This window comes from Cotesia glomerata, linkage group LG1 (assembly GCF_020080835.1).
Source record: "Cotesia glomerata isolate CgM1 linkage group LG1, MPM_Cglom_v2.3, whole genome shotgun sequence".
NCBI lineage: Eukaryota > Metazoa > Arthropoda > Insecta > Hymenoptera > Braconidae > Cotesia > Cotesia glomerata.
In genome coordinates this window covers 29,886,357-29,900,986 of record NC_058158.1, presented here as the reverse complement: position 1 = coordinate 29,900,986, position 14,630 = coordinate 29,886,357, and the positions used below count along the sequence as shown (strand labels likewise).

The following is a 14,630-nucleotide window of genomic DNA, read 5'->3' as shown; positions in this document are numbered from 1 at the left end:
TGCCGATTATGTTACAAAGAAAACAATTTATTAACTTGATATAAGATAATCCCAAAATAAAAATTTCCTTTAAGCATTGTTTTTTCTCGTTATAATTACTTTGTCTTTATTGTTTGACGTTTAGAATCTATTAATGAAAATTTTAATACATTCGTTTTTTTTTCTTTTTAATCGTATAAATTGAATTCAAACTGAAAATATCAATGATTACATAATTGTTTTGATTGTCAATGCATAATTGTTTTGATTGAAAATAATTTACCGTGATATTATCAATAGTATGTCCACATGTCTTTCATGAGATTAATGATTATGATTAAAGTATTCGATCCCCTTAATATTCCAGTTCAGTAATGGTTTCCAAGAAATAGAGAAAATGTTGTTTCTTATCTAAGCTAATGTAGTGGAATAAGGTGAAAATATAAAAAAAAAAACATATATATATTAACAATAAACATAATTACAAAAATGTTTTCTTTTAATTTATAAAATAAAAATAATTTTATAAACAATTAAATAGAATATAATAATTTCAATTTGTTGTAGTTATAGATTTAAAATTGAAATTCATTACAGAGTATCATTCAGTATTTAAAATATTTTTAATCTCGACACTATATTGAATTATTTGAATTTCAACACACCCATTTTAGTTAATGTACACTAAGGTAAAAGCCCCAATAGATGATCACGTACCAGTATATGATCACTCCATGTATTTGTATATCTATATTCACAAATATAGGTATACAAATACACGGAGTGATCATATACTGGTACATGATCATCTATTGGGGCTTTTACCTTACTCACAAAAATTAAGGGAATAAAAAAAAATGCAAATTTTTTTTAGATTTTTGATAGGTTGTATTTCAGCGGAAAATGATTGTATCACAAAAATAAAAAATGAATTGTGACAGAAGGAAAAAAATATTTCAAAATTAATGAGAGAAAAAAAAAATAAAAAAAAAAAGCTAGGTAGGAGAAAAAAATATACAAAAGAATTTTTTATACATGCGCCACTTGCTTGACGGTTACCGTCAAGTATAAGCGCCATTCGCCAGTAAGGACTTGGCGGTTACAGCCAAGTAAGCATCTCGGGAATCGCGATGCACCGTAAAAGTGCGCGCCAGCCGAACACAGTGGAGGGGAGAGTAGGAGCTCCCGGGCCAATAGGAAAACCCATTCCCTCTCCACCCAGAATCAGCCAATGAGGAGTAAGGACACCGGCCCAAAAGCCCTATATGAACGCGAGTCGCGGAGTCCCGGATCACTCTTCCTTGAGCAAGCGGCTGAGTACCAGGGAACTCGAAAGCAAGCTCAAGGAACCAACCAGTGCTAAGAAGATAGTGCTCAAGATAGAAGAAGCTGATTTTCAGTCAGCCAAGGCCGCCGTAGGGTACTGTTGAATTAAATTCAAAGCACCGATTTCGACTCATTTTGGCAAGTCAAAGTCTCCAGTCAACCAAAGACACCGTAAAGATCTTACAGAGAACCAGAAGGACAAACAGCAGATACCCGACATTGGAAATTTACCTTACAATTATATTATTTTATTATATGTATTATTAACGATAAATAAATGATATTTATTTATTTCAATTTCAAATGATCTGAGAGTTTAATTTAAGAAACCTACCATGGAATCCTGGAGCCCGCTGAGCTCACTCCGATAATTATAAATTTATTATGTTGATCGTTAGTTTTGTTTAGAAATAAGCAAAATAAACGTTACAGCATTTTAAAGCTCTGAGACTCTAGTTTTCAGACCTTGACTTCAACATTTTTTAGGAAGTACAAAAAAATTAAAAAAAAAATTTTTTTTAATTTTTGAATTTTTTCGTTTGTCCTTTTTTTTATTCAAATTTACTGATGAGCCGAGGCAAATTGAGAGCAAAACGAAAAAAAAAATCAATTTTTCATTTTCCGCTGAAATACAGCCTGCCAAAAATCTAAAAAAAATTTGCATTGTTTTTTATTCCCTTAATTTTTGTGAGTAGTGTATATCAAAAATATAAGCTAATACAAAATACCAAAAAAAATTTGTATAAAAAAAGTAATTTCATCTATATCACACAGTTATCATACTTTTTCAGTAATTCTAAAATTTTCATCATACACTTTACGCTTGTTATCATGATTATTAGATTTAGATTTAATACCATGAGATAGAATTTCCTGTATCTCCGCGAGCGATTTACCTTTTGTCTCCGGAATAAATATCATAGTATAAATTCCGGTAGTAATCATAAGTAAACCATAAATCCAAAATACGTATTTCTCCGAGAGAACATCTACCATAGGTTGATAACTTCTACTCGCGGCGAATGCAAATACACCTGAAATTCCGCTGCTTATACAAGCACCTATACCTTTAACACTAGGTGCAAACATTTCACTTATAAACGTAGTAGGTACCGGCATCAAACCAATTGCAAGGCTAAATTGATAAACGATAGCTGCGATTATTGACATCCATTGAAGATTCGGATTTTCATAACCCAAATCTATCAATTGGTAATTCAAACCCCATAAGAACATACCTGAGGCGACACCGATACTTGACAGCAGGAGCATTATTTTCCTTCCGCATTTGTCATTAGTATAGGTTGCTATCCAACTAGAAGCGATACTTATGATACTAACGCTTATTACTAAGGTCGAGGGTGTTATTATATCTACATTAGCTTTTGTCAACATTATTTCCATGTACGCAGAAATGGTGTAAAGGCCGCTTAATTGTACGAACGCGAATATTATATTAACCATTAATAAGGTCTTGCGATTTAACGGAGTATTGAGTGCATGCCATGTGTCTCTTAACGTCAACGCCTTATTTGTCTCCATAAATTGCTTAAGAGCATCAAGTTCATTAGTGACGTCAGCATTTCGATTGTAGAACCTAATTGATTTAGCAGCCTCTTCCATCTTGTTTGAGCGCACTAAATAGTGTGGCGTCTGCGGCATCAGGCTGAATGAACCCAAAAATATCAAATTCGGTATGAGACTGACAGAAGCGAAAAGCCACATGTCCAGATATTTCCCCATTATTGTCCCACACAAATTTCCGAGCATAAGTCCCTGCATGATCAAAGCCACCAGGGCGCCTCGAATTCTCGGATGTGAGATTTCTCCAACGTAAAGTGGGAATGAGCTGTAGTACATTCCCAGCCCGATACCACAGAGGGTTCGTGATACATACACTAATGTCACTGAATTCATAATTAGAAAGGATGCCCAGCCCAGCGCAAAGGGAATTCCGGAAAGTAGCGTCGTCAGTTTACTACCAATAACATAAACAAATATTGCTCCTAAAACTGCACCACCTGGTCGAGAAAGATTGATCAGCGATGCTATCCAGGACGCTTCAACTTTATTTATCGGAAGCTCTGAGTCCGGATTCTCTATTGAATCCAGCTTTGCTAAATACGGTGAAGTCCAGCCTGATATCAAGCCCACCATCATTGACATCAGAAGCACTAAAAATATTTTTTTTTGTTTTTATCATTAAATATGTAATTACTAAAATATATTTCAAACGGAACGGATATACGATTGATTTTTTCGACTCACGTTCTAAAGCTGCCAGCCATTGCGGCCATAGACCAAAACGATGTTTCGGCAGTTGTGGAGATTGACTGGTCATTATCACTCGAATTAATTCACTATATTATTACAAATTTGTCAATAAAAACACCACACAAAAAAAATGATTAATTAGAAAGAAAGTTAATTATTTTCCTGACGATTGCTTGGAAAATATTGCTTCACGGTAAATGTCATTTTCTACGAATGTGAAAAAAATCTTTGACTGAATATTATTTTTCTATTGCTTATTCTCAGTAACAACAGCGTTAACTGAGGATTTAATTGATGTACCATACTATTTTATATATTAAATTGCCTCGCGTCGCATCGTTGGCGCACGATTAACTGACTCAATCATATTTTATTTACTGAAACCAGCATTAGGAGAACCACTTAATGGTAGAAAATTATTTTTGATATAGGCACTTGCGACACGTTTTAATAGATAACAGAGGTTAGTTTGTCAATCTTTTTCATTTTATATTTTTATTGTTTCGTTTATCAAAGCCATGTACAATTAGTTTAAGCAAATACCCAAATTAATTATCAAATGATGTAAGTGTTTGATTTAGATTTTATTTTGACGGTGATCTAAAAATATTATTATTTTATAGGACAGCAATGATTCATTTTAAATCATTTATTTTTGGTAGTTTATCTTAATTTTGTTACAAAATTCAACAAATATTATTTTATGATAATAATTTATCATCACAAAATCTTTTGTTTTAAAAAATAATTTTTTTAGATACTTATTACCTTGAATTTTTTTTATTTATTTATTTTTTTTTATTTTTATGTTGAAAAATCGGGGCAATTAATTTATATCAGTAGTTTTTAAGTGCCGTAAGCTGATCTATAAAAAAAAAAATCGTTGAAATAATTTTATTATTTACAATTGATTTTTATTAATTTTAATGTTTTTTATATTTTTATTGGTCTTTAACCCAATGAACCACTGATAATCCATCAATGATTTTTATCGAAAAACATATATTATTCACTTCGTTTATGGAATTGAGAGTCTTGATTATATCTCATTGAACATAATACAGCGTAACGAAGGTCATCTAGCATTGACATTAAAAATACATATCAGTTTATTATTACTTAATCGTCTTCAGCCGGCTGGTTATTAATTTTCAATGTACAGGTTCTCTCACATTCAATAATTATAATTTGAACTGACTTTTTAATTGTATGCACGGTACAGTACAAGTTTATATTATCAGGTAAACATTTATCACTAGACTCGTTAATTCTCTAATTAAATTTATTTGCCATCAGTTCGTTCATTATTTGACACCGCAATTATGGAACTAGATAAATCTACAAATAATGTTCTCTAATTATAATTAAAATAATTATGTCTTTGCGTTACTGGTGGATATCAATTAAACATTTTGTTAAATATATACATATATATTTTCGGTGTTAGCATCTCAATCACTAAATGACCGATTTTTAATAACAGTTTATCGCCTTTATTTAACGCATTGATGCATAATTTATTGAACTGATTATTTTTGGCGATAACCAAAAGCACATTGATAAATTTAGTAGTTTCATGCTTGAAAGTATATAGATGGTGGATACTGAGAACGGTTACGTGTCATCAAACGATAAAAAATAAACTATGTCTAAATTGAACGTACCACTGACTCACAGAGTAGGTAATATATGTTACGGAAGTAAAATAATAATAATACGTTGAGAAAAAAATTAACTAATTAAAAAATTACATTTAACAAATTCTTGAACTGAGAAATTTTTCTGAATTCAAGGAATAGTATATTACACTATTAGTGTCTCGGCTACGCCTCGGGCATCATGGCGCGCAGTGCAGAAATCTCAAACTTCTGCCCGTGTAGTGTATACTATTTTTCTTTATAGCCGGTCGAAAGTACGTAAAATATTTCATGTACTGTATCGAAAAAAAATTGATGCCTGCCCCCCGACATTTGCGGCACGAGCGAAGCGAGTGCTGCTGGTCGGGAGGGGGGGGGGGGAAGGCATCAAATAAAAAAAAATTAATGTAAAATCAAATAAAAAATAATTAAAAAAAATTTTTTTTTTAAATTTTTAGATTAAATAAAACTGAAATTTCTTGAATTCAACAAACATAATAAAGATTATTCTCGGTCAAAAATAGAAAAAACGAGCATATTATCTGAAAATTAACAATAATTAATAAAAATCAAATTAAATTATTGTTACTGCGTACATTTTTCTAAATAATTCATTAATTAAATAAAGTTGATCCATTTTACACACGTCACTGTCAAACTGAATCTCAGTACAGTACAACCTGGTTATAAAGTTACATCGGATGATCTACTCACTCTTACGACAGTTATATTTTTATCTATATCTCTATCTATATATGAAATATTTCATGCAAGTAGAAGAAAGAAAGAAATATAAACAAGTTTTATTGTACCATCAATCGTAAATGATCAGCGTAAACAAAACATAGTTAGTAATAAATGACTAATGTCAGTCGCGGTAGCGAAAGCATTCGCTCCCGCTGTTATAGAAGGCGAATGTGTAATTTAATCAATGCACGAATCTTTAACTTTCTGCCGCGAAATAGGAGCAAAAGATGCGTACTTTCGACCGAAGTATAAAGAAAATTCTATTTGATTAAAGAATTTTTGGTCTTGATTCGAGACAATTAAACCGATCAAAATTATTTTTTAATTCAAAAATTTTTCTCTCAAATCAAGTTAATTCTTTTTTCAGTGTAATAATAATAATATTGAACAATATTAAATTTCAGTAACTTTCTATCGATTGTAGGTTACCCAGTAGTTGTTAGATGCCAATTTCAGAGCAAAGTTATTAGTGAAACTCATAACTAAAGGGCCGCCTCAAATCTAGAGCTTCCAGTAGTTGAACTTACCAAGCCATACAATGTTTACTGGCGCGTATCAATTACTCAATTATTTTTACATTGGAATCTCAATCAAAGCCTACTGTAGTGTTCTTTCAAAAGATTTTTTCTTCCAACTTCTCAACCAAGAATTAATGATCATTCAAATCAGCGTCTGGGAATATTTTTTAATTCAACTATCTAGCCGATAAATAAATACGACATTACTGTCGTATGTCACGAAAAATTTCACTCAGATAAGGGCAAAAGGGGTCGGCAGTTTTTAACAGGTGAAAAATATTGGAGGTTGGAAAATTTTATAATAGCTGTCGGGTGGCTATTTGTCCCGGTAAGTCGTTCATCCAACGTAACGACGAGTAATAAGGCGTAAAAGCCATTAGGTCGCTAAGATCTAATACGCCCTCCCATTTCTCCTCGAGGCACCAGCTCGGAGAACGCTCACGAGAATACGATGAAAGAGGATTTTTTACTTTCTTACAACGAGAGTACAACGAGGGTCGAGTAGTTCCTGAGGGTTCAATCGGTTTCTCCAGCCTGCTCTCGGGAAATTCGTCTCCTCTTCTATCTTCTATCTCACAAAGCTCCTACATCATTTCCTTCCTCTCCTGTTATGTCTCAGACCTTATTCCATTTCATTCCTCCTCATCTTCTTCAGCGTACATATACTACAAACACTTTATCTCTGAGTTTTTCTCTTCACGAATTTTTCCAAATTCCGATTTTGAGTCGGAACCACCGTAAGAATTGTCTCTTTGGAATCTTTAACAAATTCTACAATGTCAACTTTGTAAAAATATTTTCCGTGTCTTTTTTTTAACGTTCATCTTTCTAAGTTCTCGAAAACTTTAATCCTTACGTGGCAGAAGAGTTATCATTTTTTTTTTTTTTTTGATACATTGAGAAGAATAGAAAAGATACATGAATGAGCGAGAGAGTGCTGCTAGTTTGGAGATTTAGACGCCGGATTTATGTTTTTTTTTTTTGTTAGTTCACCCCTTCTTAAATCTTACACTTATACTTCTACTCTCAGGTCTTTTATCTCGAAAAAGGTTGATCCAAAGTAAGAATAAGAGGTGGTTGCACTTCCTAACCGAGGTAAACATAGTCCGACACAACACAACTGTGAAAGTGAGTTGCGGGGGTGGATATGAAACAGCATAGTAATACAGCAGAAAGTAAGGGGTGTATGATTCGGAAGAGGCCAGAATCATCAGGGATATGGTTTGGTGGGAATGCGGATGAGATGGGGTAGTAGTGTAGTCGGGAAGGAGAGCTTTCGGTTTGAGTTGGTGCTACGGGGGCTGGCGGATGCGGGGTCAGGGATGCTGCACGCTAGGTCGTTGGGGATGAAAAGAGGCGACGTCGGCAGTCACTGGATTCTAGTCGTTCTGTTCGGTCGTCCCAGTGTTCTCTGTGGTGGTAGTTTTATCTTGCTTCGGCTGTGCTCAACAGTCGCATTGTACGTGACTCAAGCTGCACCGCTGCTGACTAAAATACTAAATTCCCGTGACAATCTGTCTATTTTCAGAAGACCCCTACTGGCGTACTCGTTACTCGTGGATTACCGTTAGGTGTTCTGCTACCATTTTTTTTTCCTTTTTATTCTATCGCTTGAATTTATTTTATTGTGAAACATAAATTTTGTACACCTTCTGTTTTTATAGAGATTTTTTCCAACATTTTTTCATTTTTCGTCTCTAACTTTCTATTGTTTATAACTCTTCTGTACCGGAGTACTAAGTGCTTGTGAATCTTGGCTGTTTATGTTTACCCAATTAATTAGTGACCTCGATTCAAGGTTTATGCAGATGCAGTTGGATCCTTGATTTAGTTACACATTGTTGATTTTATTTACTGCCACAGATGGTTCTAGTTATTTTCGTTGTTTTGACGATACTGTTCATTATAATTACTGTGCTCAGTTAATAATATAACACAATAATAATTATTTTATATTTAGTGATTTCGTGGATAATATTTGTGTTAAATTAAATTGAATAAAAATATTTTCTTATAAAGCTTTAATCATTAAGCAGTTAACAGAAAATATAAAATAGTTTATGTCTAGTTTGAATTTTAGCTTGTTTTGTTTTGCCAACCGGCAGTGCGTGCTACTGTACGAGAGTTTTTGTTAATTGTGTACAAATACAAGGAAAATTAATGATAAACATGAAGCACAGACAAATATTATTCAACATCATGGAAGGTATCATGCTTGTGATGATTCAAGTGCAATCGTATAACAAAATTAACATCAAAGTGGTTTTGAATTTCTCCCGTAATTAATACTAATGACATGAGCAGCCAATACTTGATCAATGGTTAACCATTTCAATTTTATCTTATAATAATTCTAATCAAGATTAATATTATAGTTACAATTATGATAATGATTATAATGATGGTGATGAAGGTGATCATGACAAGTGAAATGGCAAAAAGGGATTGTACGATTATCTGACAAACAGCTTTAATAGTTGTGCGAGCTAGTACTCATTTGTGATGAGCTGATGATGTGATAGTGACATGAGTGAATGCTGAAGATTAATGGATAAGTGAAATGACATTGAAAGAATTCTGTCACCCGTCATGAATAGTTGACAGATAGAATATAGTGAAAAAAAATGGAGAAAAAGTAAAGCCACGGAAGCGTAAATATAGGCAGGAAATTCACTCGAAATGTACGCACACGTTCATGGAGAAAATGGCACGTGCTGTTATCTACCAACAGTGCTTTACCTTGAACGTTACCGTAAGTTCACAAAATAACTAAACCACTTACGTACTTTCAGATAATAGTTTTTTGGATTTTTTTATATCCATGTAACTTAGTTATCCAGATTAGCCATAATCATGCAAAAGTATTTGAGATAAACCAGTTGCTGCTGTTTATCCTTTTAGAGTTTCTGCTTCTGCTTCTGCTTCTATATATATATATATATATATAAATTTGGATTGAAAGAATTTTAAATAGAAACTAGAGATAAAAATGATGCTTGGGTTGTTGATATATTTATAAAGATAAGAGAAATTAAATTAATTAAACGTCATTTAGGAACTATTTTTGATGGGCGATAATAAAAGCATCTGCATAATAACATTATAAAGTTTCGTTCATCGTCACTGTAAGCTCATGCCTGTAAATGAGATTTATTCTCGTTCCCTTAATATAACGGGTGACTGACTATACATCCAGAATATTTAATATCACCTGAAAATTCAATGATGCATGTTGAGAGCGTTTTACATGTACAACAATTTTGTCAAAGTATTAATTTTTTAATTATATTAAATCGGTGCAGCGCAGCAGTGCATGTTTAATCGATCTGCTAGAAAAAAAAATTTTAATAACTTGTACATCACTTGTTGCTATCAAATCAGATGAAAACTTGTTTTGAATACCTGTAATTTCAGCGCATTGAGGCTGTTAATGAGGAGAAAAAAAACGAGCAACCGTTCAGAATTGATGGTATTAAAAATAGCTTAAATATTTTCACATTGATTTGCAATACTTCAAAATTTACTTTGTATTCAGGATAAATATTATGCGCGATACGTCATTCGTAATTGGATAGTAAATACCTGGCTTATTCTAAGTAGAAAACAATACATGATTTGTTTATACCTGCTATTTATATCTTTTCAATTATTCATCATTATTTAATTGTGGTACGGGATTTTTTTAATTCATTGAACGTCTTTCCAGTTATTTTTATTCATAGTCACTCGTGTTTATAACATCATTTCCTCATTGCAACTATTTATTCAATATCAATCGGATTTCGTTATATTTTTTGTATAAACGTGATTATTATATCAATCATTTCAAAATAATTGATAAGTTAAAAACCTTTCGCGTAAATTTCAAAAATAACCACGATAAAAGAAATAATAATAATAGTTATAATAAAAAAAAAATTATAAAAACGGTTGACCCAAAAGGCTACCCCTACAACTTCTCGCTAATTCCATACCTAAGTGCTTAAAATTGCACTTATGAAGTTTTTGTGCTCTTCGAGCTCAAGAATATAATTTATGTGTTATTTTGAGCTCTCCAAGCTCAAAGAGTTATCTGTTCTATGCTTTTCGAGCTCAAATGTCTGATAGAAGTTTAATAAAACTCTATTCTCTAATTTTTCAGAAACATTGATCAGACCAAAATTTTGAAATAGTTAAAAAAAATTACTTTTTAACTTCCCGCTAAGAAAATTTAAAATTTCAAAAAATCGGGAAGTTATTGGTTTCACCCCGATTTTCGAAAATCGAGTTTTCATCAGATCTCCACGTTTTGAGGTCCTAGAAAGCAATTCCGACCATTTTCCTGAGGATGTCACTATGTCCGTATTTTTATATGTATGCATGTATGCGTGCGTGTGTGTGTGTGTGTGTGTGTGTGTGTGTGTGTGTGTGTGTGTGTGTGTGTGTAACCCTCTCATAACTTTTGAACGGCTTGACCGATTCGATCGCAGTTGGTACCGTTTGAAAGGGCTTAACTAAACTTAGATTTTCATTACGATTTGGACCGATTCAAACCGGTAGATTTTGAGAAATCTCAAAAAAAACTACAAAAAAGAAATTTTTCAAATGTGGTTTTTTTGGAATAATTTTTAAACGCCTCCACCGATCGATTCCAAAAACTAATCAGTTCTTAACCGTAAAAAACCACGTCGATTGGCTTCAAGAACGTCAAAATCGGTTCGGTTACGTGTGTTAATATCCCCGGACAAAATATCCCCGGACAAAATTCTTAAAAATATAAAAATTCATCAATAATAATTTGAAAATTAATCTAAACATTATTTTTTTAGTGTGTTTGTGGGTTTATTTAAAATTAAACCAACAAAAACGCGGGGATATTTTATCCGGGGATATTAACGCGTGTCACCATCGGTTCATTGGTTCGAGATATATCGTTGATGAAAAATTTGGGAACAAGTGTTTTTTTCACATAACTCCGACATTTTTTTTCGGATTATTTTTTGTACTCAAAAAACTGCGTCGAATGCCACCAAGCAAGTCGGAGTCGAACAATGCGTTTAAAAATTATAGTCACTTAAAAAATGAATAGATTTTCGAGCGTAACGCTCGAAAATAAGCGGGAAGTTCCAGGAATGTTCTGCATGGTCAACCGTTTTCCAGATTTTTTTTGTCTATGATAACTCATGAACGAATCAACCGATTTCGACCAGCTTGGCGGCGATCGACGTGGTTTTTTTATGTTAAGAGCTGAGTAGTTTTTGGAATCGATCGGTGTAGCCGTTTAAAAGTTATTCCAAAAAAACCACATGTGAAAAAATTTTTTTTGTTGTTTTTTTGAGATTTCTCAAAATTTACCGGTCTTAATCAGTCCAAGTTGTATTAAAAATCTAAATTTGGTCACACGAACCTTTCGAATGGTGCAAACTGCGATTAAATCGATCAAGCCGTTCAAAAGTTATGTGAGGTTTACATACATCCACACACATACATACAGAAATACAGACGTCATCCCGGGAATAGTCTGGGAAGCTTTCTAGGGCCTCAAAACATCGAGATCTGATGAAAACTCGATTTTCGAAAAATGGGGTAATACCAATAACTTCCCGATTTTCGAAAATTTTCAATTCTCTTAACGGAAAGTTAAAAAATATTAGTAATACTAGAATTTATTTTGCAAACATTAAAATTACTTTAGTCGACATAAGCTCTCATTCCGATGTAATGATTTCACTAATTGGTATTTCGAAACTAATTATATTTAATATCAATTTACGGTTCACTTAAAATTTACAAGTGCGCATTCGACTTCCAGTATCTCATTGCTATTTTTTTTTTTTTTTTTTTTTTTTTCATTCCAATTACTTTCATTGTCCGTTCATCCGAACTTTCGTAGGTGTACTGAAAAAGGTCAAAAAAAGAATAAAAATTTTTATCCCATATGAACAATCGAAAAGGTTACACGGAAAAAAAGACTCTGTCAAAATTACAGAAAAAACTGTCAAATTTACAGATTTACCGCTGTCAACCCAAAAATGTCAATTTTACAAAGTTAAAAATGTTATTTTCACATTGTGAAAACTGTCAATCTAAAACTGTTAATTTTACAGTTTTTCAATGTAATAATGTCATTAAAAAAATGTGAAATTCACTTTTAAAAAAAAAAAGTTAAATTTATGTTAAAACAAAAATTGAACTTGTTATTTATGAGTAAGATTTTCACATTTCGTGAAATGTAAACAATAAACAAAAAAATATTTTAAAAATTAAAGTTTTAACTGAAAAAATTAGGTCACATAAAATAATTGTTCAGATCTGCAAACCATAGAAAGTAAAAAGCATTAAGATACATATAACTATAATAATGAATATTAGATTTATCTATACTGTTAAGAGAATAAGCAAAATTCTGTGGCCAGTGTATTTATATGATAAAATGGGTTTTTATGATTAAATTTTGTATGGTTGGAAAAGTCTTGACCTGGAGTTGGGCCTTTTCATGATTTAATATCATTCTCACCAATAGTCAATTTATGATGATAAGTACTTACACAGAAAAAAAAATTAACTTGATTCAAGAGAAAAATTCTTGAACCAAGAATATAATTTTGAAGAGGGTAATTGTCTTGAATCAAGACGAAAAATTCTTGAATTAAGTAAAGTTTCCTTAAATCAAGAAAAATTTTCTTAAATCAAGAATTTTTCTACTCAAGCCAAGAATATTGAGCTCTTCAAAAATATATACTTGATTCAAGAACATTTTTTTTTCTGTGTAGGCTGCATTCAAAAATGCTCTATCCCTAGATACATAATTAAGAAATTACCTTGTATCTTATGAACTATTGACAGTTTTAAAGATATAAACTTATACCGATGTTACACTCATCAAGACGTTTCATTTGAGTACCCACATCAATTTTTCATATATTTTGTATATTTATATATATTATATATATGTATATATGAAAAATATATCAAAAATGCATGTGGGTACTCAAAGTGGAAGCTCTTAATGAGCGTAACATCGGGACGAACTACACACTGACAAAAAAGTACTACTCTTGAGAAAATTTTCTTGTCACAGGAATATATATTCTTGATAATTTTCAAGAATATATTTTCTTGTCTCTCAAGTATTGATCGAATTAATCGAAGTATTTATTGTTTAATTCAAGTGAACCTATTTGTTTGTAAATCTATCGAAATTAATGCAAAAATTTTATTATGATAAATATTGATATTTTTTGTCAAAAACTAAAATTCATCTCAGGTAGTACCTCCACGAAAAGCATATTTCAAGAAACTTATGGAATTTTTTTTATCGAAAGATAAATATATTAATAATTCACCACCAAAATTTCAGATCAATTCACTGCACCGTTTTTGAATAATTAATTTTCAAAATTGCATCTTTGAAACGTAGGGGTATAGAGAGATGGTAAAGTTAGTATGAAATCTATTTGCATCACTTGAGTGGTACGGAAGATTTCATACTAACTTTACCATCTCTCTATATACCTCTACGTATAAAAGATGCAATTTTGTAAATTAATTACTCAAAAACGGTACGGTGAATTGATCTGAAATTTTGGTGGTGAATTATTAATATATTTATCTTTCGATAAAAAAAATTCCATAAATTTCTGATATATGCTTTCGTGGAGGTACTACCTTAAACGATTTGAGCCAAGAAATTTTTTTCTGGACAAAAATTTTTTTTTCTCAGTGCATCTTTAAAAATATCAATAATTAAGAAATAACTTTGAATCTTGTGAACTATTGACATTTTTAAAGATGTAAGCATTTTTTCAAATTTTTTTGTTTTAATCTAATTTTTTTTTTTTTTTAACTGAGGTCTTTTTTTTGCTTCATTTTGATTTTTTTCTTTGTTCTCAGCGATACTCAAGACTTCGGGCGATACTTAAGAATCGTGGTTTTCCCTCGACGATGTTTTCTGGGAGGAGAATATCTAGATTTTGATGACATTGGCTTAAAAAAAAATAAAATTTGTTTTCATATGATTTTTTGGGGAGAAGACCGTCGTACCCCACAAAAAAAAATTTTTGTTTGATTTTTTGCAAAATTTCGACTGATTTATTCGAAACAGACGGAAAATAAACGAATTTGATAGTTAAAAGCCGCAAAAACCGTCTTGAACCTTCAAAAACCGTTA

General features: G+C 31.8%; 2 protein-coding genes across 2 annotated transcripts in view; one reads left to right on the top strand and one right to left on the bottom strand.

Annotated features, from left to right (window-relative positions):
- Positions 1-1,986: 1,986 nt before the first annotated feature.
- Positions 1,987-3,962, bottom strand: LOC123258599 (facilitated trehalose transporter Tret1-like). The gene is made up of 2 exons (XM_044718721.1): positions 3,574-3,962; positions 1,987-3,479 (listed from the first exon to the last, which is right to left on the bottom strand). Exons 1-2 carry the CDS (start codon positions 3,644-3,646, stop codon positions 2,083-2,085), a joined length of 1,470 nt encoding a protein of 489 aa, XP_044574656.1. The 5' UTR covers positions 3,647-3,962; the 3' UTR covers positions 1,987-2,082.
- A 4,896-nt stretch (positions 3,963-8,858) lies between these two features.
- Positions 8,859-14,630, top strand: part of LOC123258506 (disks large 1 tumor suppressor protein) — a 308,892-nt gene continuing 303,120 nt past the window's right edge. The window contains exon 1 of the mRNA XM_044718637.1: positions 8,859-9,233. Coding sequence (XP_044574572.1) covers positions 9,161-9,233 — 73 coding nt within the window. The 5' untranslated portion in view covers positions 8,859-9,160. The remainder of the gene's footprint in view (positions 9,234-14,630) is intronic.

Coding starts and splice junctions, on each gene's coding strand:
- LOC123258599 (XM_044718721.1), bottom strand. CDS start 3,646: ATGACCAGTCAATCTCCACAACTGCCGAAACATCGTTTTGGTCTATGG. Junction 3,480..3,573: donor ATGGCTGGCAGCTTTAGAAC/GTGAGTCGAAAA, acceptor AAATATTTTTAG/TGCTTCTGATGTCAATGATG.